General features: G+C 41.9%; 1 protein-coding gene across 2 annotated transcripts in view; it reads left to right on the top strand.

The window, feature by feature from the left end:
• The window catches only part of PKIA (cAMP-dependent protein kinase inhibitor alpha), a 51,260-nt gene extending 30,726 nt beyond the window's left edge, over nt 1–20,534 (top strand). For both annotated transcript variants that reach the window (XM_074987056.1, XM_074987055.1), the window contains 2 exons: nt 12,968–13,145; nt 18,751–20,534. In XM_074987056.1, the coding sequence (XP_074843157.1) occupies nt 12,995–13,145; nt 18,751–18,830 (231 nt within the window). In that variant the 5' untranslated portion in view covers nt 12,968–12,994 and the 3' untranslated portion in view covers nt 18,831–20,534. The remainder of the gene's footprint in view (nt 1–12,967; nt 13,146–18,750) is intronic.
• Nucleotides 20,535–24,705: the final 4,171 nt, after the last annotated feature.

The following is a 24,705-nucleotide window of genomic DNA, read 5'->3' as shown; positions in this document are numbered from 1 at the left end:
TTCTAGGTCATTGGTCAGGTTTTGTATCACAGAACTTGCCTTGATCTAGTTCCCGTAGGATAGATTGTTCAAGTGTTTGATACCCATTATGATGATTGTGATGCACCCTGATACCACCTGCTCTTAACACAGGGGATCCTTGTCTGTGCTTCTTGTGGCCCAGCTCACTGACTCCACCAGCCATGGGTAATGCAGCCATCTGAGCCTACATTGTTTCTCTGCAGGTCTGTGATAGGCATGCTTCAGCCTCAGAGCATCTCCTCTGGAGTGTCTGGTCCCCAGTTCCTTGGACATTCACTGAATCATTGCTCCCAAAGGAACAGTATCCCCATTGTTTAGCAGTTCCACTGTAGGATAGTGAAAAGAAGCACATATTTTATTTAAGAAAGAATGGAGATTCTAATGCTAAGTATAAAATGCTAGTAACCAAATGGTTGCACATACAATAAAAACATAACAGATTCCAAAACCTAGACTAGCTTGATTACAGGTTGCACCTCCCTGGTCCAGCATCCTTGGGACTTGAACAGTCCTGGAAAAGGCCCAGTGGAAATCATGCCTCTGGGCTCTCCTGTGGCACTGCCAGGCTGGGCATCCCTCCTAGCTGCTGGCCCTGCTCCCCACCCCAGGCTCTACTGCAGCCTGCCTGGCCCCCAGGGTGTTCTGGTCTGGCTCCAATCCAAGCTGTCAGCAACTTCAGGAATAGTACCGCCTGGCTTGACTGAGCTTCCATTCATGAGACAAGTCATGCTGTCTTCTTGCCTCCTCAGTGGTAAGATGCAGTGTGGGAGGGGTCCAACAGTCCACGGTCTTTATTTTAAAACAGGATCCCCTCCTGCCGTTTTATTTCTCTCTGTACATTTTCTTTCTTGAAAATGAGGCAGTCTCTTGATTAGCATGTGGCTCTGTCTACAGATAAGCTTGCATTTAAAAAGTGGGCGATACACTGGCCAGCCAGAGAGAGAGAGGCATATCTTCCTGTCTGCATGACAGGCCTTTTTTTTCCTTTTGGCAAGCTTAACTTCCTTGCACAGCCTAATTTTTCATGATAGATGCACAAATCCTTAAATATTATCCACACATTTTGCAAAGATGATGACCACTGGACATTGCTGTTATCTCAGGGATGTGGTGAATTAGTGTGTGTGTGTTTGTTTAAAAAAAAAAAAAAAAAAAAAAAACCCTAGAGGGTCCCTTTTGTAGCATATGGAGGCCAAATACCAATTACAATTGAGAAATCAGACTTTTCTTTTTATTCCAGTACCAGTTCATGTAAATTGCTAAATAGTATCCATCTTGCACCTTCTCCCCTACCTGCAACATCTTGGAGCATCCTCAATAACAGCCTTATGACATCTAATAATTGAAAGCTAGTCTCACGTTGGCCACCTGTTGGCAATCCGCATATCAAGTATCTGCAACATTATTTGTCCTCCTTTAAATTATTAGTAACTATATACTCAAACCATTAACATTGTAAAAACAGCATATCCATACCAAGAGATTGGGATAGACTCAGTCAATTGTAGGGGATTATCAGGTCCTCCCCAGCAAAACTTTTTTATTACTACAAGTCCAGTCTGTCTCTAATTTTGAGAGATCTTCTGGAATGCTATAGGTGGCATATTTGTGATCCTTGATCAGCAGCAAGTGAAAGAGAGCTTTCTGGTAATACAACAGTTTCTGTAGACTTCATTTCCAGAACTGCCGTAGTGGTTGGTGTAGGGTAATGAACAATCTCACTATTTCTCGATTTAGCAATTGGATAGTCCTATTTCTCCATTACAAGGTAAATCAGCCTATCTGAATGTGGATTCCTAACCCCTAGTGGTGCTGCAGATGACCCTTATTATGTTACCAAATGACAGATACATTTGTAGAATCAGTCACCCAAGGAAGTGTTTCTGCCTGTGCTATGATGCCACCTTGATCATTTTTGCAACAGTCCTCATGGAGCATGAGAGCATATACTGCATTACCTATGCTTCACACATCATAATATAACTCTTGTGCTGCTTCCTTTCCTCTCCTGTTAGCTGTTACTTGTGAATGTGGAGTGTCCAGATTGTTCATTGTTTCCTTCCCATTAGGAGTTCTGAAAGTGTGTTTTCCTGATGTGGTTTCACAGAACACTGGAAAAGAAGCCTGGTTGGCTTGGCTTCCATGCTAACATATGCCATTTTCATTCCCTCCATGTAGGGCAAACCATAAAAGCTCCGCTAGGCAAGCGATTCTCAAATTGTGGACTAGAACCTAAAAGTGGATCACAGCTCCATTTTATTGTGGTCACCAGGGCTGGCTTAGGTTTCTTGAGGTAAAAGTCAGAAACCAAGCCCCACGCCACTCTCCTTTGGGGTCGAGGTCAAAGCCAAAGCCCGAGAGCTTCAGCCCAGGACAGCAGGGCTCTGGTTATTGGATCCCTGCCAGAGGCTGAAGCCCTTTGGCTTTGATCCTGCCATCCTTGCGCAGTGGGGCTCAGGCTTTGGTCCGCCCTCCTCAGAGCATGGAATAATCTTTTGTTATTGGAAGGGGTTTACAGTGCAATGAAGTATGAGAATCCCTGTGCTAGGCCATTGGAAGCAGTTGGTATGGTGAAAATGTTTTTAAAATGGTAAATTTTTCATGATGTCAGATATTTAAATCTGAAATTTTGCAGTGTTGTAATTGTGGGGATCCTGAGCCACAAAGGAGTCGTGTGTGAGGGGGGGCTCAAAGTTACCATATGGGGGGGGTTGTGACCCTTACTTCTGTGTTGATGTTGGGAGCTGTGCTGCCTGCAGAGCTGGGCGGGTGGAGAGTGATGACTGCTGGCTGGGTGTACAGCTCTGAAAGGCAGAGCTACTGCTGGCAGCAGCACAGATGTAGGGATGGTATGGTAAGGTATTGCTACCCTTATTTCTGCACGGCTGCCTGCAGAGCTGGGAGCTTAGCAGCTCCCACTCTCCAGGTTCCCAGTGTTGAAAGCAGTAGTACAGATGTAAGAACAACCTGGGTAAGGTATTGCCGCCTTTACTTCTGCATTGCTACAGCCAGGGCACCCAGCCATCCTGACAACCACTGCTCTCCAGGGGTTTACTGTATATCTTTTCCTGCTGGAACTAGTGACCTTGCTATATAACTAATGGGACATTCAGGTCTATCTGATGTTCAGTGGGTTAATACCACTCCTTACCCCTCTTTCCCAACATGATGAGTTGTGAAAATAGTACTACTTCCAATAAATTAAGCAGTTTTGATGACACTAGCAATTTCTGTGCTTCTCCAAAAGATGTTTTTTGGGTTTTGAGCCCACTGGAATTTTACCCTTTTCTGTAACATTTTATGTATGGGAGTCAAAATGAATGTTAGGTTAGCTAAAACTTGCCATAATACTTTAGCAGGCTTAAAGGATTTCAGTCTGAACACTGAATTTGGTGGTGGTGCCTTGATAGTGGCCCATACCTTCTCCTGTACTGGATGTAAGCTAATTGCATCAATTTTGTGTCTCAGGTAAATGATTTCAGCAGCCTGAAAAATATACTTCTCCCTATGCATACCTGTATCATCCAGATTTTACAGTGTAGAGTCAAAGTTGTTCATATACTCCCTATTTGTGTTCTGATCAGGTTCCTTTGTCTTCCCCATGCCATAGTCTATGAATAGGTTGCCCTTTTAGAAACTCTTTCCCAAATCTCCCAATTGAGTGTGTGCTTCCATTTCTCTTTGAAATAGGACCCAACTGCTTTTCATCTGGATCTCCCACATTACATCATGAAGTCCCAGCGGACTTAGAAAATGCAAGAGTTTCCCCTTAGGAGCCTGTTGACAATAACAGTAGGCAGTAACACAGAAGCAGTTGTCTCAAAACAAAGTATGATTTATTTGTCAGAAGGGAGAATAGCACTCAAGAGAAATGGATTCAAAACAACAAAGCTCCCTCAGACAGGCCATTTTGCTTTTAACTCCATAACAAGTAGCCATATTCAATTCTGTTTAACTATTTTGTCAATGTCCTGGAAAAGAACATAAGACCATCACTGATAAAGTTTGCAAATGACACTAAGATTGCAGGCGTGGGCAGGTCACTGATTCAGAGCAATCTAGACGGGTGGGTAAGTGAGGTGCAAGAAAAAAAAATGTTTCTTTTTTTAACACGAACAAATATGTATGTTCGTATCTAGGAACAAAGAATGTAGACCAGTCTTACAGAATCGGAAGATTCTATTGAGCAAAGTAGCGACGCTGAAAAAAATTTGGGGGTTATGATGGAAAATCAGCTGCCAAAGTGATACAGGAACTAGTATTCTGGAATACATAACGAGGCAAGTCTTGAGTAGGAAGAGAGAGGCTATTTTTTTTGTCTGTATTTAGAACGGGTGTGACTGCTGCTGAAATAGTGTGCAATTGTGGTGCCCATAGTTCAAGAAGGGTGTTTGATAAGTAAGTGGGCACAGCAAAGAACCCCAGGAATGATAAAAGTATTTGAAAATGTGTTAAACTCAATCTATTGTGCTTAACAAGGAGAATATTATGGTGTAACTCTGTGTTACAGTTTGCAAGTAGTAAGTGGAGAAACAAATATTTAATTATGAGAACTTCAGTCTAAGGAGAAATATGTAACAATCCCATGGATAGATGTTGAAGCAAGACAAATTCAGACAGGAAATAAGATGTGCATTTTTAATGGTGAGAGAGTAATTAACCACTGGAACACTTTACAAGAGTTTGTGATGGATTCTCCTGTCTTGATTTTCTGAAAGCTCCACTTGCAAATTATTTGGAAGAAGGTCAATGGCCTATGCTATATATAGGAGGTCATACTAGATGACCACACCAGTCTCATCTGTCCTTACAAACTATTATTGGTTCATGTGGAAAATACATTCATAGGGGCTTCCTGCTCTTTGGAAAGAGCTTGCAAGGAAGCTGAACCTTTCGTGAGTTTTAGTTTAAAAACGTAAGTCTACAACTTCTTTATTGCAAGCATAGTATTAAGGAAAGTTCCTATATGAAAACTGAATATAGATCATTCTTTCGTTTTTGCTATGATCATGATGCATAGTTTACTGGCCAAAACTTGCCAGCTTTTTTTTTTTTTTTTTTTTTAAATTGGGGTTGAAAAAACACTTAATTCTCACATGTACATGTGCAGAGGGAAAGGGAGTAAGTATTGTGAGGTTCTGTATGGCAGGAATTTTTAATGAAAACAAAACCACTACTTCCTGCAGCTGGTAACACATGCCCAAGTCAACAGTGAAGACACTCTACATGAGCTTCTTGTATTTTTGCCTTCATTTTGTTTCTTTTCTTTGTGATATTAATGGAAATATCAACAAAACATGGATTTGATGAAATGACATCTTAAAATCCATGATTTTTTCTGATTAAGGGGTCATTCCCTGAAGCAGCCTGGATAGTTTCTTGGCACTGATTTTTTTAGTGTGAATTGAAAAGTTTTTAGTTGGTGTTACATGCCATAATTTTATGCTTCCACTTCCAGGTTCTTAAGAACAGCATGAAGTCACTGGGTAAAATACTGCCCTTTGAAGTAAATGGAATGTTTTGTCATTGACTTCTGTAGAGTCAGCGTTTACATTACAGTCCAACTAAATTTCAGGGTGTGTTCCAGTTTTCCCAGTAAAACCAGATAGTATTGGAGAGAGAAATATTCATGTTAAAGTAACTATTGCTAGGAAATCTTGGGGAATACTATAAACAGTATATAAAAGGGTGGTGAACATTAATGCATAAATTGAGGTGGTGAGGTCAAAGGGAAAAAATGGACAGGAGAGAATTGTCAAGAAGGTATGTTGAGGAACAGCATGGAGCACCGGTTCTGTGTACCCGTAAGGTGTGTTGTGCTTGAGCCCTTCTTCTGTCCCTGCTGAAGATCTTAAGAAGTCTCCCCCTATGTCTGAATACCTTGGCATCTGATTCTGCCTCCTGCAACATTCAGATGTTGCCAAGCTGTTTCCAGAGTTTTAGCTGACACTATGGCTATGTCTACATACTGCAGTAAGTTACTCATCTAGCAGAGCTAGGCCAGGTCTATTCTAGCCTCTAGTCAATTGTAGATACACAATTTTAGCTACAGGAGTTGCGTAGCTAGAATCAACTTATCTACAATCGACTTACCTGGCCATTCTCACAGAGGGAGATTGATGGGGAAAAAACTCTCCCATCAACTTCCTTACTTCTTGCGATATTGAGGAGTGCAGGCATTGACTGTTGATTCCTGATAGTTAGATTTCATGCATCCCTATTATGCATGCAAAATCAAACCTTGGAAGATCAACCGTGACTGATTCAATCCTCCTGGTAGCGAACACATACTCTTTTTTAGCATACTTTAGGTCAAGTTATGATGGGGGCTGAGTGGAAGAGGCTTTCCCATCAACTTACTCTTTTTGTCAGGAGTAAAGTGCATGGGTCAACTGGATTGCAATCTGCAATTAGGCAGATCATCACTATGTTGTACTTAATGCACTACATGCTATCTTTTCAGGCGGGATAAGGCAAAACACCGCATTTATTGGTAGTACATACATCATTCATAATTTTATCATGTAGTCCTGAAACATCTTAAAGACTAACATACTTATTAGGTGATGAGCTTTCATGGGTAAGATGGACATACCCACGAAAGTTCATTACCTTATAAATACATTTGTTTTAAGGTACTACAGGACTGCTTGTGTTGTCATGAGCTGCAGACCAACATGGCTACCCCCGGGACGACTTTATCACATGCATATGATATATATTATACCCATGCACAGTCTCTCTTCCCAAGGATGTCAATATGTCTGACCCCCTCCCCCCTCCAAAAAAAAAAAAAAAAAAACTTACAGGTCTTTTTTGTCCCTGGATCTGGTCCTATTCCCCTCTCCAACTGCTACAGCTATTTGGCAGATCTTGCCTGACAGCTGACAGGAAGCTATGCAAACAGGGCTGCCCAGTGAACTGGAAGCCCTCTCAGTTGACAAAACTCTCTACTGTAGACGCAGCCTAAGGGGCTTTCTGTTGACATAACTCGGGGAGTGTCTACAAACACAAAGCATTCTGTCGACAGTCTCAGCAGAATGCTGCATTTGTCTCGATGGTGTTATCCCATGAAAATTTGAGGAATAACACAATTTTGTCGCCAGAAGTGCAGCTTAGAAATGTCTGACAGAGAGGGCTTCCAGTTCACCAGGAAGCCCTGTTTGCAGCGCTTCTGGTCAGCCGTTCTGTCAACAGGGGCAGGGCATTCTGGCTGTTTTCTGTTGACACAGCATATTGATCTGTCAATCTGCTTGTATGTGTAGATGCACTGTGTCGACAGAATTGTGCAGCAGAGTTTACTGTTTACATATCCTTCTAGTGTAGATGTAGCCTTAGTGTTTTCAGGCAGTATGGGTAGAGGAAACTTATTAAAATATTTCACTTGGATACTGCATAGAGATTTGGTCTCTTCATCTCAAAATATACATGTAGATATAGATATAGGTGTTGGAGAGGTTCGGAAAAGGCAACAAAAATAATTAGGAGTTTGGAATGGGTACCATATGAAGAAAGATTAAAAAGACTGACTTTTAAGCTTAGAAAACAGGAGACTAAAGGGGGCATATGGTAGAGGGCTATAAAATTATGATAGGTGTGGAAAAGTGAATAAGAAAAAGTTATTTACTTGCTTCCATAACACACAAACTAGGAGTCACCAAAGGATGTTAATGGGTAGGAAGTTTAAAACTAACAAAAGGAAGTTCTTCTTCATGTGGCAAATGCCTGTGGCACTGCTTACCAGAGTGTGTTGTGAAGACCAGAACTTTAGCAAGGTTCAAAAAAGAACTAGATAAATTCATGGACATTGGGTTCAACAATGGCTGTTAGCCAGGATAAATAGGAATGTTGTCTCTAGCCTCTGTTTGTCAGAGGCAGGAAATGGATGATAGGAGAGGGATCACTCAATGACTACCTGTTCTGTTCACTCCCTCTGGGGCAGCTGGCATTGGCCACTGTCAGAAGACAGGATACTGGGCCAGATGGACCTTTTTGTCTGACCCAGTGTGGCCCTTCTGATGCTCACTGTAAGAGTTAACCTGGTAGACTTTGAATAGTGAAAATCTAATTTGAAATGGCCTTTGAACCAATCCTGGTTGCAACTGTAATGATAGTCATTACCAGTCTTTCCACGCTAAAGAGTAGTGTTATAAAACATTTCAACTATATTTTATGTATTCAGTATTTTGTGAGTAATTGTTAAATTGAATCCAGCAGAAAATAATAATGAAAAATGTCAGAAAATTCCTCTGGTAGTTGATCATTCATAAATTTTTCAATATTTTTGAAAGAACCTTTAAACTCTTGGGTTCCTGTGAATTGATGGAGAGCCAGGAGAAGCTGAGGTTAGGATGACAGCTGCTGTGAAGTGGGAGTGGCTTCTTGTAAACATACTCTGCAAAGGACCTGGTGTTTCAGAATTACTGAATGCTTTGTACACCCAGTGAGTTTAGGAGTCCGGAGTATCCATTTAGTATCCACAGCCCCTAAAGAGTAAGTATTTTATGGTTAACATGTATGTAAGTGCAATGTAGGTAAAGTTAATCCAAGGCCTGGCTTAACTCAGTCGCACTGAGGAGAGCAATGTATTCCAGTCAAGGAGATGAAATAAAGATTTATGAAGTATCTCCTGACAACTAATTGCTGGAGTGGAATGTGTGCTCACTGTTTGTCATCTAACACATGTTGTGGAAAAAGGCCCTCTGAAGTAAGGAATTTCTTGGATTCTGGCAGTACCAGCTGTAGTTTAGTAAATCTGGTGAGGCAATAGGTTATAGAGTAGTACCACTATGAAAGATGGCCACTCGACACTAATTTTTTCCTATGACAGGAAAAAAAAAATCCCATTTTCTAAATTCTGAGGGAAAGTTAAGGGGGTGTCTCTTTAAAACTGACCGATGCTAGCTCTAAAAATTAACGTAACTAGTATTGGGGGGGGAAAGGGGTGGAAAGATGTCTATTGCAAACAACTGTGGCAAGACAAAGTTTGAAAACATTCTAAATGAAATTAATGTGTGCTTCATCCGTTTGTAAACAAATCCACTGTCATCAATGTACAGTTTTCCACAGAATGAAAGAAAGTTACTTCTGGCAGTGTGCTGCTGCATTTAACAGATTAAAGCAGCATCCTGGCAAGAAATAATTGCTGTGGTGACTTTGAGATTGATGCTATATTAGCGTAAAAATCCAAGCTATTTGTTTTGAGAAGCGAATGCTGGGACTGGGCACTTACTTTGCACTTAGTTCTTGAAACCAGCCCTAAATAAAAGGACCAAACAATTATTACTTAGATAAGTTGCTTTAAAACCTAATAGTAAAACTGTCTTCTGGTCACGTCAAGTTTGAGGAAAAGGAAAGACAAGTCTGAAGTTTTGTCTTGGTTTCTAACCTGACCAGAGGCTGCTAATGATGCCATTAGCCTCATTCTGTCATCCCCACCCTTAAGCTTTTAATCCATCTATTTATTTTGTTTCAAGAAATTGCAGGTTGGGGCTGAATTCACTAGTAAATTTAGTAAGTTATTCAACTGCTTCATTGTTCCACATTATTATGAGAAGACAACATGCTATAGGAATCTATACTCATTATGCGGGAATGGATTATTGTGAAGCCCAAGAAAGCTTTTGGTTACTTGAAAGGCACAGCACCATTGTACCTTCTGGTCACTCTTGGCCTCTTTTAGTTCATTATAGTAAACCCTCAAGATATACACAACCAAGTTGCGTGCCTTGGGTTAGTGCAACTGCTGCCCCTGACAGGAGCAGGAAACCGCTCCTGTCGGGGCAGCAGGTGTGAGTCACGCTGTCATCCCTGACAGGAACAGAGAAACTTTTGCCTGTTTCCTGTCTTCCGCACAACTTGCTTGGAAATTCAAGTTACACTGGGGTTGCAGGAACACAACCCCCACATAACTCAAGGGTTTACTGTATTCCTTCGGAGCAGGTTTCATGGGTCTCATTTCCCAGGCGTGAAATTGTCAGCCACTCAGCATCTGGAATGTGATGCAGAATCACTAGTTCATTCTCAGAAGCTTTATCATCTTGAAATTCTCTGTGGATAAGTCACTCTTACAATGATGTTCAATGTACTATATTTTATCTGGCTAAATATAGCCATATCACCCCCTTTCCCTCATTTCTCAAACACCTTGTCAGTAAATTCCAGTCTGGCACAGTAAGTTCATTAACTGATCTGGCTGTGGGGAGATGGAGGGAGCTAAGGAAGAGGGGAAAAAAAGCAGTGCGGGAATGGACAAGATTTGTGAGGCAAGTGTTTGTCTTATAAGTGCCCATTCATTTTAAAAACTATGAAGACCAGTTTAGAGGGAAAGTTGAATCTCTTTTTACATTTGTGCTACATTATTGCATAAATATTGGTGTTGTCTTTTAGGAAATGCTTTAAAGTATGCAGTAGTAACAGGTGCTTCAAATGAATAGTAATATGTCAATGAAGAATTTATACCCATGTGGGAATCTTTAGCATCAACTGCTTTAACTTCATCTACTGATAGCATTAAGTCTTGCCACTGTGTCTGAGTATTTTTACAGTGAGGGAGCATGTGCTGCTTCCTTTTTGACAGTGTCGGTTTTATGCAATATACTAACCCAGTGAAGCTCTTGTCATACTTATTGTCTGTTTTTCAAAGCCTCTTTGGCACAAGGCAGCCAAGTGAAATGCCTGAGGTCCCAAAGAGTCAGTTGCATTTACAATCTTCCTCGTATATGTTTTTTCTGCAACCATTAAACTACATGACCTGATTCAATCTGAGTATTTTTCTTTTAAGTCTGTAAGAGCAAGAGATATGGAAGTAAAAGGAAATGTCTGCAATTAGTCTGTTACCTGCTACTTCAGGGCACGCACCATTACCCTTCTGTAGGTTCAAGACATAATATTACACTTGAGTTTGCAGGGTGTTTTACTAGTGAAATAACTTTACTTAATAATATCCTTACCATCACTGAAATAGAATGCACACACTAAGCATACAAATGCTCACCACTCCAAATAAGGCCAACAAACTTTTCCAGCTGACCAGTCAGGATCAGGTCATTGGGGTACTCTAGCTTCTACATAACATAATTGACAAGGTGTTGAGATCTGGTAGCTCTGAGCTTGTGCTGTCCCCCAGAGTAAGGTCCAAAGAACTTTCTTTTGGACCACAGTTTATATAATGGAATTTGAGTTCTGCTTAGCTCTTCGTTAATTATTTTACTAACATGTTACAAAATAATTTTGACTAATGCTATCATTGCAAAACAGTTCTTCAACTAATCATATGCATCAGCTGAGTTGATTTACGCTTCACAAAATTAAAAACAATCAAACTGGCAGAAACCATGCAGATATACAGTAGAGAATTAGGGATCAAAAAGGTAAATCAGTAAAGACAGGGAGGGATTTCACACCCACAGCTGTTGATGTCATTACTTTCCACACAGAATGCTTTCAAAATAAGTTTTTTCTTTAAACATCTTAAGATTTGTTTCTTTATCTGGGGATGGTAGGTGCTGTTAGGAAAGGCTCTCCTTATTAAGTTACTTTAATGTGATTTAAATGGAATGTGGGCATGTGACTCTCTGCTCCTTGGCTCATGTCTGACACTCTCCTGATAGGACTCCACAAAAAAGCGTTCGACCTTATAGTTCAGAGAGAGAGAGAGAAAAAAAAAACTCTGTATGCTGTGACAGTAGCGTTTGGCCATGTGCAAAACACGAACACACAAACTAAATAGACAGACGACAAACACATTGTGATGTGCAAAGGAAGGGTCTATCTTTAGGGCAGTATAGGGCACCCAAAATGTCTTGCTAATTGATGAGTGATGGGCAGGGGAGGGTTTGATGGTAGACGCAGTGAGTAAGTAACCCTTCTGAGTGGCACAATGTGACTGCTTTCGCCCATTCTTGTAGAGCTGTCAATATACTTTCACCCACTGAATACTTTACGCTTGCATTGATATCATGGGCCCAGCTTTTCCCTTGGTGGCTTCACTGGAATACCATGTGTGTAATTAAGGGCAGAATCATCAAGTGCTGGTCTAGCAGACTTGACTTGTCTTTTTTTTTTTTTTTTTTTTTTTTTTTTTTTTTTTTTTTTTTAAAATTCAACTACACTCTCTCTAGGTCACTGCAGGAAGCTTTAGGTGAATATGCTAATTGAGTTTGGGTACATAAAAGAAATACGACTGTCAAAAGGAAACCTACAAATGTAATGATTTGTTTTCAAGAACATTTGTAATAAAATTCTCCCGTAAAGTGAAAGGCAAGGTATTAGACCCCACCAGGAGATGACACAGTTCAGATTCTCAGTTGGTGTAAATCAGTATAGCTCCACTGACTTCAGTGGTCTTATTGCAGTGCATTTGCTTTGGAGCCAATACCACAGCAATGCAAATAAACTTAAGAAGCCCTAGTGGTACATGCACTGCTGATATTATCAAAGCACAGTCTCTCCACCGCAGGGAAGGACACTCAACATGGAGAATCAAAACAGAACTTCGCTAATTAAGTCTGTTAATCCACGTGCTTTGTATTTCATGCAGAAAATAACTCTTTCCTACTCCCACTCTCCTCCCACTTCCCAGCAAACACTAAATAGCAGAGTTCTTATGTTACTAAATTTATCATTTTCAAAAATACACCTATGAAAGTATTATGACATCTTCTTCTTTCAAATATTTAAACCACAGTTGTCAAAATAGTTTAATAAAGAGTGTTTGTTCTATAGCATCCTGGAACTTTTAATTTTTGTTCATTTTATTCTCTAATTTTGCTAACTTCAGTAGTGTGAAGGGTCTTTGTGTTACTGCTGTAAATCCAGTAAATTTTAAAGGTTTTATTCTTCCTCTTCAGAAGCATCTTATCTTCGTCTTCTGCCTCCCTGTCCTTCTTGTCTTTCCACTGTTTTAAGTATGGATCTTTTTGGTTTTTTTCTGCTCCTTGTTTAGGTACTGCTATGTGGATATTGGTTAGCAATGACTGATGTGGAATCGACATATGCAGATTTTATTGCTTCAGGAAGAACAGGTAGAAGAAATGCACTACATGATATCCTGGTGTCCTCTACAAGTGGGAATGCCAGTGAACTTTCCCTAAAGTTATCGGAACTCGATATAAACAAAACAGGTAAGGGCTTGTATTCTTTTATTTCAGCTGTTCATAAAAAAGAAAACAAAAGACATGAGTAACTTAGTAAATCTGGCTGGTGTAAACACACTACTCCCTGGGGTGAATCGATCATCTCCAACATTTAATCTAATGTTATACAATGAATGGATTTTGCTACTGGTACAGAAGATCAGATTTTAAAATGGCTTCTCTTCCTATGTTGAACAGTCTACAAAAATGAGTAGTCACTTAGTGTGCTGGAGCTGATGACATATGTAAGGATTTTGCTTATGGAAGATCAGATGGGCCTTCCATTGCAAAAAATAAGATGATGAGATGATGGTAAATGCCCTGACAGTTCATTTTGAAGTGAGCTTGTATGTTGATTTTTGGGGAGTGTTAGTCTTCAGAGTTGGGTTATTCCCATTCTTGTCTCTTTGGAGGCTATGGGGTAGGCTAGTGCAGGGGCGAGCAAACTTTTTGCATCAAGCTCCACTTTTTGTTGCTACAATTAGCAGGGGCACCCCTACGGTCCCATAAGTGAGCGGAAGTCTACCGGAAGTGATGTGAAGTGCTCCCATGGCAGCCATGGGGGGGTAGGGGAGGCAGCAGAGGCTGGAGGAACCAATGGAGGCTGTGAGGAAGGGAGGCCAATTGCACTGCTGCCCCTTGTGAAATTTCACACACACCCCCTTTGCACACCCCTGCATTAGGATGCTATGGGCATCACATTAAGGCAGGCTTGCACTGCAGGCAAGCCTTCTAGGAGAAACAGCACCCTGCCTAAACGAAGCATAGGGTGAATACATGCTGCTGCCTTTTGTAAATAAGGGGCTGGCTGGGGTTCCTCACACAGTCCCCCAGGCACCCCTGGGGCTCACCCCCAACCCCTCTGACTGAACCTCTCTCTACACATACCTTCCACACCCCTCCCATGCCCTGCACTTGCACCTGTACTCAATGGCATCTTCTCGCAGGGCATCCAGAGGAGCCCAGGCAAAGTTGGCTGCAAAGTTCAAGGCTCCCTTCTTGGGCTGGGCGGAGCAGCAGTGGGGCAAGATAGGAGAGGAGTAGTGCAGCTCACGTACACATGGCACACTCTCCTCCCTCACTGCCTCCAGTGCAGTTCACAGGTACCCTCTGCCTGGCTTCTCTGGGAGGTACAGCATGGCTGCAGGCAGCAAGCTCAGGCTGCACATGGCTGCAGCTGCTCACGCACAGCCAGCTGGCTGGCTCTGCTTGCCTGTGCCAGGGAGGGAGGGAGGGGGCAAGGCTGGGCAGGCTGGAAGGGCAGGAGACAGCAGAGGTCATGGGAGGAAGGAGGCCAATTGCTTTGCGCCCCCTTCTGGAACTTCACACTCCCTTAATCCCCCCAACGGGGTATGCCCTCTACTTTGTGTGCCCCTGAGCTAGTGGATAAAGGCACGCCTGAGGGGTTCAGTTGAGTGCGTTTCTTAATTTTGGCTGTGCCATTCGTGCAGGCTCAACTCATTTATTCTTCCTCTCTGTTTTCCTAGCTGTATAGTGGGAATAAGGCATTCCCTATCTAAAAGATTATTGTGGCGATTAACTACTATTTGTACGGCAGTTAAGGCAGTGATGCTTGTGATTATTGCCCTTTTTGTTAGATTTGAAGCTTTCCCCAAAGCTGTAGTAAATACTGATGGTTTTTTTTCTTTGATTTTTATACCTGTGACATGTCATAAACCTAATACTTCATCTGCAACACTTTGTTTGGCCCTAATGGGAGGAAAGAGCAGTGAACCTGAGAAAGGAGAGGCCGGTGAGAAGCAGCTGGTTTTGTAGGGCCACACATGCTGTTTCAGTTGCAGGGGGACAGAGATTTGAGAGTTTTTTCTCCACTGAACAGATATGGGATAGAGATCGTGGAATATATCTTTCTAGACTTGAGTAACAAGCCAGCATCTAGCCTCAATAGAGCCACCTCCAATGCAGTTGCCGTACACAGCTTTCTGGAACTGTATTTTTCAGAAGAATGAGCATCTTTTTTTCGTAGGCAACATTTGAGGTTTTCATATATAAAAAGAAATACATAACATTTATGCGAATGCATTTGTTTTAATACATAGCTCTTTAAGGCTGTGTCTAAACTAGAGCAATCCGTCGACAAAAGTTTCTATCGGAAGATATCTTCTGACAAAACTTCTGTTGATGGATTGTGAAGGGACTCCAAAGAGGATCACTCTTTTGATCCACTCTGTCAACAGAGAGCAGCCAGAACAAAGTGGCCCATAGAATCTTATTAGGTTAGCAAAGTACATGGAAATGGTGTTGTACCTGCTCTTGAATTGCACAGTTTGGCTGTATTGTTAGCCTTGTGTATTGGGAATGGTCTGAATTTTTTTTTTTTGATTGTTGCTCTTTCTCCACTCCACTCTCATTCCTAGCTGATTTTGCAGAGTGAATGTAGTTCTTTTAAAGATGCCAAATCAAAAGTCTCAGAAACTGAGTTCCTGTGCATTGTCCCTAGCACTGTTTCACCAATGGCAGAAAAATATGCCACACCAAACCTGTGTCAAGGTAAGATAGTATAACTCACTCTCCAGGTCTATCCAGTACATAGTGCTGCAGGTGGGTTATGGCAGCTTTTTGATTCAGGTACCTGTTTATGAGGAACAAATTGACTTTGTCAATGTACGTGATGCCTGATGGTGTGAGATGATTTATGCTGAAAAGTGCTCTGATTTAATTAAACTACACCAGTATATTCACAAACTCAGCTAAGTTGGTAGGTCCAACATTTAACTCATCTTCTACTACATATTTGTTTGCAAAGGTGCAATCAGTTATGTGCAGGTATATTCCTTCAAACAAGTAGTCCAGTACTCTAGCCAAAATAAACCATCTGTAATGAGCAACTTCCTAATAACCACAAAGTGGGCATATTTAATGAACTGTGTATTTAAAACAAATACATATTATTTTTTTTGCAGAAATGTGATGTTTGTTCCCACAGAAAAGTTGTTTTTCAGGTTGGATAAGTAGGGAAACCACAAAAGGAAACTTGGGATGTCTGTGCCTACAGTAATGGCTCAGAAAAGGGAGCAAGGCTTTATATTCCTGTGCTCATAGTGAAGTTCTCAGTTAGCTGAGCTTTCACCTTGTCAGGATAGCCCATGAAACCCAGTTTGAAGCATAATTTTGTTCAGAATTCAGCACAGACTAATTCAGCTCCTGATTTAACTAAAGTGACCATATTCCAATGTTAAAAAGAACAGTGCGGTACGTTGTCTTCTCAGAATAGATGGGCACTAATTGCTCAAGAGAAAAGAGTTACAGATATATGCAGTAGCATCATAGAGAGTAGGGAACAGAATTAGCAGGTGAGAAGTTGAGAGGAATGCCTCCTTGTGAAAACTGAGGGTATCCAAGCATCCCAGACTACAGCAGGGGGTGGGAAGAAAGTTGATTTAGGCAGAGCAATAAAGAATTGGAATGATAACTTAAGTTTGGATCAGTAAAAATAAGTAGAGGAAAGGATAAATTTTGGTAGGATTAAGTCAGCCATGTAGCTTCTGGGAAAATTGGTGGATGACAAAAGATCAAGAATATCTGGAATTAGAGATTGATCAGAGAGCTCATTTGCAGCGATGTTTAAAGTAGTTCTAGTATTGCCAGCTCTCACAGTTTTATTGCAGGTTTTGTGATATATTTTACTTCTTAAAACCGACCTGCTGGAATCAAAACATTGCATGAGAATCTCAGCTTGCTTTTTTTTTTTTTTTTAATAAGATTCTTGCACTTGTGATTTCAGGTAAAGTGCTAGAAAACATGATGCAAGAGTACCATAGAACCTCAGAACCAGAAAGTAGCCGAACCTTTTTTTAAGCCAATCAAGATTTTTTTAAATTACCCTTTTTTTTTTTTTTTTTTTTTTTTTTTTTTTTTTTTTTTAAAGTGTTATCTACAGTAAGCTCTTTCACATCTGGCAGCCACGGGACTGAGAGGTTGCCAGATATTCTGGATAACAGAGAGGTATACCTAGCAGTGCATAACACTAAAGAGAAACAAGATGTGATATTAAAAAACAAAAATATATGCAGAGTACTGTATTTACCAACAACAGTAGTACTGTACATGGTAAATGTATATTGTACTTGCTGTGTTTCTTTGTATTTACTTTCACTACATGGTACGTACAGACCAGTAACTAAAATGTACTTATTGTTAAACGCTGGTTGTTGGAGAGTTTTGGATGACAGAATGCTGGATATGAAAGAGTTTACTGTATATGTCAGCCCATAATGAATTGACTACAAATCAATGTTACTTAGTGTATCTAAACAGCAAGCTTCCATGCTTATCTTTGGTCAGACAGGTAATTAACATTATTCTAAACTTTCAGATAAATGGGAAGTTATAAAAAGTTTGCCCTTAATAGCAAACTTGGTATTTTATTTTATGCATTTATTTTTTTTGCCACTGCTTATTTGTAGAGAAGTGAATGGGTTCATGTGTGGGTATATACAATTGCAGATATGCAGTGACACTTGAATGGGGAAAAGATTATGCAGGGATGGTTAAACTGCATTTTTTTACCTTACTGTGTTCAAATAGTGGAATGGCCTAGAAAATAGTTAGAGGGTATGACTGCCCTGCGAAGTAACGCCCTGATGTCTTCTTGCGACACTGCAGTCTCTTCCTTCCTCAGCCTCCTTTCCCCAACCCCAGAATTTGTATGGCTCAGCCCTTGGGCTGAGTCACTCCGAGTTCAGTCAGGTGTCTTTTTTTTCTCTCCTCTCTGCTTCTCAGTCAGGGGCCATGTCAGTAAGATTTGTGGGGGTGAGGGTTGTTTTGTTTTTCCCCACTGATTTTTCTGAGAGTCAGTGCCCCCCCAAACCAAAAGAGGTTCCTCACCCGTTTTAGATTGACTGAATTGACCGAACTCCTTACATCTCTCATTCTGTAAGACTTATTTTACAGTCCGCAAATCATTCCCATGGTTTATAATGAGACAGCAGAATTAGTTGTGTATGTGTAATGTGGTCAATGGAGAAAGTACTATACACTGTGAATGAATTTAAAAAAAAAAATTACCCCTACTGTTTTAAAATATTTGTCTACTATAATTGCACAGCCCACCAGATAGCTGTATTTGGGCATAATACAATCAATAATTGTATTTATATAGTAAAATTAACATGGTCAAGAAACCTGGAGAACTATTAATGTCTTAAGTTTAGTAATCTTATTGTTACTTGCAATGTTTACTGTCAGCCAGATATAGGTTTATCAAGGTGTCTTTAAATATGCAGTCTTCATGTTTCATTAACATAGGATATATTTGAATGAAAGGCACCATTTTTGGCATAGTACTCCTTTTAGCTTTCTTTCTGTGGTATATTCAGGCGCTTTTTAAAATTAAGAGATCTGGAGGTGAGACAGTTTCTCTTATTTCTCTCAGCTTGTCTTTTACCAACAGACACTGATGCAATACAAGATATTACAGACAATGTCACCCATCTTATTTTTTCTTACATCCTTGGATCAATTTTTTTTCAGTTTGGCGGGGGATAAAGTATATTCCAGAATAAAACACAGATCTAGAATAGATCAGCCTGAAAATGTTTTTTCAATCTTGCCTCTCCTTTGTTTCTTGCAGAAGGTGAAGGAGATGCACAAAGAAACCCAACTGAACAGACCGGAGAAACACAGGGAGAAGCAGCAAAACAAGAAAGTTGACATCCAACTTTGACTGACCGGAGCAGCTGCTGGATGTTTTCAAACTGCAAGAATTTGCTGGAACAAATTTGTTTCCATGAGCAAGCTGGTGGAAAAGAGAATGGATGGGTTTCATTGCTGGAACCCGTTCAACATAATGCTAAAAATGGGGATGCAGGTTGTGACAGCAGACAGAATTTGCTCTACCTCTGTCATTAGCAATGGTTGAAACATTACTGGTCATGGAACATTTGTCATCAAATGGATCTTTTCATACAACCACTTGATGGGAATGCTTGTAGAAAGTAGAACAAAGTAGAGATTCTTGTAGCGAATGGTCTTTGAAGCTTCAGAGGATTTAATTGTGTCCTGTGGCAAAGATTTGAGTGATCCTCAGAGTTTAAAATTCTCTGGCCAAGTTGATCACCTAGTAAAAGAACTATCTAAAAGCACTGTTTTTAGAACTCTGCATCTGTGATTATTAGCTCTGTTATTTACAATGTTTTGTATTGTACTACTTAGAAGCTTCACCCTACCTTGTCTCAAATGCTTATGAAGAATATTTCTGTTACTGTGAATTTTTCTACCACTTGTTTGAAAGGGCTGGGTTGACTTTTTTTGTAATGCGGTGGTGTGCACATGACAAATTAAAATGTCAACAGCTAAATTGAGTATGCCTAAAACTAATGACTCATCAACACTCCATTTTATTTCTAGATGAGCCTTCAGAGTGATTCACTAATGTGGATATTCCCTCAGTTCCGTATGTTGTGTCCGTGGTACAGTTCAGCCACTTTGACTGTAGTTAGTTGCAGATCAGGGATTCAAACTGAATCTTTACATTTTGTTTTTCCCCTATAGTTTTTTCTCCATTTTATTAATCTTTTTCTGGGCTTTTCTAAAATAAAATATAGTCAAATCATTTTAGTATTGTTGTTGTTTTTAGAGTAAACTTATAACCTGTATGGTTTGGAAAACATTCATTTGAAAAATAATGAAGCCATTGATGCTGATAAAGTTGTGGTTCCTGCTGTGAAACCTACTTGTCTACATGAGAGAAGTTGACTAACTTGGGTGTTCCAAAGTAACTGATCTGGAATAACTATTCCCATATAATTGTAGCTGTTGTAAAATAGCTCCTCTCTGAGAACTTTCAGTTATGGAATGAGAGCGATTGGATTCCAGAGTAACTCCTCTGTTTTTCTGAACAGAACTAATAATTCTGGAATAAATTCACTCTGATTCTAGAATATTGTCTCCACCCCGGTGAGTTAATTTGCAAGGTGGACAAGGTGTTCTGTAATAGCTATGACAGTCAATTTCCCCTGGAAAAAAAGGCAATAGATTTACACTATTACTTAGTACTGGGCCAATGCCATGTTTCCCTGACCTAAGTGAGTAAAAAGAATGACAGCTACTGTGGCAACTGAATCAGCATCTATCACAGAATAAAAAGAAGAGAAGCCTTTTTTTATTGACAATGATGTCACTTTTTCCCCTTTTTGGTTTGAAATGTTATGCACTTTTAATGTTTGTAAATTCTTACTAATTACTAGTGTGATTGCTTTCTAGTGTATTAGTCATCAATTAATGAAACATTATTTACTGTTATTTCTACAATATGTATCATGGTATTTGTCACATGGAATTTTTTGTGAGATGTGTAAATTCTCTGATCAGTATTCTGAGCTTGTTTATTAGTGTTAATAAATAACAAATCCAGCATTTTGCCTGTGGTTCATTAGCACAAATTGGCCTCTTTTAAGTCATATCTGGATATTGGATACCAAAATGTCAAACTCACAATATTCCTGGAGCCTGCAGGAAGCCCATTTCTTTTCAAGTTAAATGCTGACAAATTCATGCTAATTGTGCCTTGACTGGTTTCCCTTAGAGTTCCTTTGACGGAAACTGAATTTTTGTTTGAAGGCTTCACCTCACTTCTGTATCAGGACTAGGACAGCGGACGACATGATTTTCACCTGTGGAATGAAACCATTAATATCATCCCAGCACTAATATTGCAAAGAAGTAAGACTCCAGTCTCCAACAAAATATCATTTCGCTCTTCCCTTCCTCCAGATTTACAACTCTGCTGAATATTTGCCAGGACAATGCAAATAGGGTAATGCATTGTTGGTCTTCACTTATTTTCTCTATTTTTCCCTTCCCCCACATTTCAGTATGTTTTCTTCTGTCTCCTATTTCATAGAATACCGCTTTCTCTTTCCCTCTCTAACTAGCATTTGTTCTTTTTTGAGTGGTCATGTCCATTCCATTTAGATGTACACACACCTTGTGTATATTTTGGAAGGTTTTTGCCACAATGGTACCCATCTGCTTGGCTGTGGAGCCCCCCGGAAAGATGACTCAAAGGCAGTGTGTATATAGCCTTGCCGATCCTCCACCCCCTAGTTATTTCTTACCACTTGTGAGGGTTGTTGGAGCATTTTGGTCCTAGCATTCTGCAAGCACCTTTCCTACCAGTCATTCCACTTAATCATCCCAGTTTGTTAGCTAGTTAGTGTTATAGTTGGGGGTCTTCCCAGTTCCCTGGACTGGGGACATGCCTCAGTCCCAGGGCTTTAAACCATGCAGCAATTGAAGCCTCTGCCATGGGTGACTCGTGCTGCTGCCTTAAGTGCTTGGGAAAGGGTCTTCAGTTGGATAAATGTGTAATCTGCAGAGTCTTCAATCCCCAGATGAAGGAAGGAGAGGACTTTTGCCTGAAACTCTTCCTCATGGAGGCAGCACTTCATACAGCACCAGTTTCAGAGGCAGCTCTGGCAGCCTCCATGCCCAGTGCACTGGCATTGGTGTGGGACCCCTTGGTACCAAGAGAGACCACACCAGAAAATACTGGCAGGCCCAGTGCAGAAGTGCTGCACCATTCTCAATCACTGGTGTCACACTAGAAGAAGAGAGGGGGAAGGAGCTGCTCTCCAACTTGACACAACAGTGGAGTGCGTCTTCGATCAGGACACCCTAAGCCTGCTGTACCACCACACATTTATTGATTCTAGCCATTCCTAGGGAACTGAGTCAGGTGGTGGGCAGGCTCCCCAGGACCAGATGACTTGGGAGCTGAAGACCTAGATGTCTATTCTATGCCAGATGCCTTTTGAGGCAGTCAAGGTCTTGATTGATCTGATCTAGTTCCTGGGCCCATCTTCCCCAGCTCACGCACCAAACTCCTGGAAAACCATGGTAAGAGCCATGGCACTGTTTGGCATTAATTGTTGTGGTTCATGAGGCCAACACTTGCTGCTACCGCACAGCTGATGGGGTCTTCATCAGCTCCTATATGCCACTCCTCCATGGAACTCATGGCAGCACCAGCAGTATTCAGATATCAGGGAAAGCCAACAGTGTTGAGCCAGTGCTCCCCACTTTCATGGCATTGATCCACAGCACTATCAACTTTGGCAGCACTGTGGTTCACCTCCCACGTATTCTTCTAACTTGGTGGCTGAGTCATATGTCTCCAGGAGGAGCAGGCAGACTTGAGATCCCACTATCAGTCTGGCCTAGTGACTGGGGCCCATGCAGTGGTTCTTCTGGATCCTGTGGGCCTACCACCAGATTCAAAGTTCAGCGCCCCGCCCGAGGTAGCTCCTCAGTGCTGTTACCAACATGCAGAATACCATCAGCCACATCAGTCTCCAGGGAGCCCACCACCAAGTCTAGGCTCAGGCAAGCCCATACCAGTCCTCTTCCATCTTTGGTAGATGCAACAACTTTGGTCCAGGACTCAGCAATGATGGATGATGGTCAGTTCAGATACTGCCCAGCTGGAATCTAGGCAATGGGTGAGGATCCAAGGAATCATTGTCGTCCTCCCCAGATGAGGTGCTGTCTGGCACAACTATCTCCCTCTTGGCAAGGGCTCACCAGGACCACTTTGGCAGGATTGTCCAGAACCTAAGGATCCAGGCAGAGGTTACAAAAGAGTCCTGACCCCATGATGGATAAGCTCACTCCAGAGGAGTCTTCTAGGGTGGCACTGCCCCTTATAAAAACCGTTCCCAATACTACCTGGCAAATCCTGGCCTCCATTCCACCAATGGCCAAAAGGGTTGAAAGCTGCTACATGGTTCTGCAAAAAGGCATGAACACCTATTTGTGCAGCCTCAGCCAGGAACTCTGCTAATGAATGCTGCCAAGCACAGAGTGGCAGGAGTAACCAGGTCCCACTCTGAAGGCCAAACAGCCTAAAAAACTAGACTGCTTTGGCTGCAAGGATTATGCTACTGGGTGCCTCTAGTTCCATATTACCAATCATCAGGCAGAGCTGAGCTGATGCTCCTACACCTCCTAAATATCCCTGGCTGAGTTCCAAGAGTTTCTCCCCTCTGACATCAGTGTAGAGTTCTCACCAAGCCTCAGCAAAGGCGAGGTAGTCACTCACAACTCTCTCCAGCAAACTCCACAACATGCACTGTAGCAACAATCACTGTGTGGAGGAGTTCTTGGCTGCAGGTGTCGGGTTTTCTAGTGGACTGTGTGGGCCTGTTTGAGGAACAAAGAGACTCCTGTTTTCAGAGCCTCAAGGACAACAGACACAAGTCCCTGGTCATCCAGACTCCCACCCCACAGGGGAAGCCCTTCGAGCTCAACCCAACATGCATCTCTATCCAGGGGACTCAAAGCCTGACAGGAGGAGGAGGTGTGGGAACAACAATGCTGACAGATGGAGGCATCTTAACTTCGTCTCTGGTCATGGTGTGGTCTCCTCTAAGCAACCGCAAGGCCCAGAGGCCGTCTTTTTGAAGGTACCCCCAAGGACAAAGCACCAGTCCATTAAAACTGGATTTAGTTTTTTTGTTTAAGCGGTGGCAGCCTCAGGAGCCGCAAGTGGAGTCATCAGCAGCAGGGAACTCCAGAAGAGGAAGCCAGACAGGACAAAAGAGCCCCAGAAGAGGAAGCTAGCAGGGCTCCCATGCCAGAGCCATGCTGAGAAGCGGGAGGCAGCGGCAGAGGCACAGAGCAGGAGCCCAGCTCCCCCAGGTGTCTGCTGCCCACTGCCAGGAGCTGCCGGAGGACTCCCCCCAACCTTACGAAGTAGACGGGAAGAAACCACCTTTTGGCTGCAACCTTTCACCCACCCACCTGCCCAGCTGGCACTGCTCACCTGCTGCAGACTGCTCCGGGTGCTGCGTCCAGTGGCGGCAGCTAGAGAGAGAGCAGACAGCTCCACTCCAGCTGTGGCGGGAAGCCACAGCCAAAGAGGGGAAGAGCCGGCTGTTCTTCCACCAGCTGTTTGCTTCTCCACTTCCCTACTGCTGCCAGCTTGGAAGCACCTTCGAGCTCAACCCAACATGCATCTCCCACAGCACCCAACACTGGTGCTGCCACTGCCCAGACCACACCATCCACCTGCGTTGCGAGGGGGGTGGGGTGGGCATTGCCCAGAGTGTCTGAGGCAGGTAAATCCTGGTGGTGGTGGTTTGGGGCTGAAGGTGTTAAACCTGGGGATAGCGGGAGGTTTGTGGGATGGAGGGTAAAGCTGGGAATAGGGGGTAGATTTGGGTGTTGAGGTGGGTAAAGCCTGGAGATGGGGATAACTTTTGAATTGATACAAACATTCTGTGTGCGCTGTTCTTAAAATAGGGATGAAAAAAGTATGTTTTGACTACTTATTAAGGACTGTCTCATAGTCATGTGCATTGTGACTCTTGAAGGATTGATTTTTTTTGTAACCAAATTTGAAAAAATGGCTCTTCTCGCTATTTCAGTTGCAGTTCCCTGATCCAACCTTTAACAAGCACTATGGTTGAAATACAATAAAAACAGTACGTGCATGTTAATGTGCTTTGTGAACATTACCTCACCCTGAGGGTTTCTTTGTGGTTAGAAGTTCATCAGAGCTTCAAGCTCAGAACAAGCACACAATCAT

This window comes from Carettochelys insculpta, chromosome 2 (assembly GCF_033958435.1).
Source record: "Carettochelys insculpta isolate YL-2023 chromosome 2, ASM3395843v1, whole genome shotgun sequence".
NCBI classification, from domain to species: Eukaryota; Metazoa; Chordata; order Testudines; family Carettochelyidae; genus Carettochelys; species Carettochelys insculpta.
Note: the sequence above shows the minus strand (reverse complement) of the source record. Positions and strands in the feature narration are given on the sequence as shown.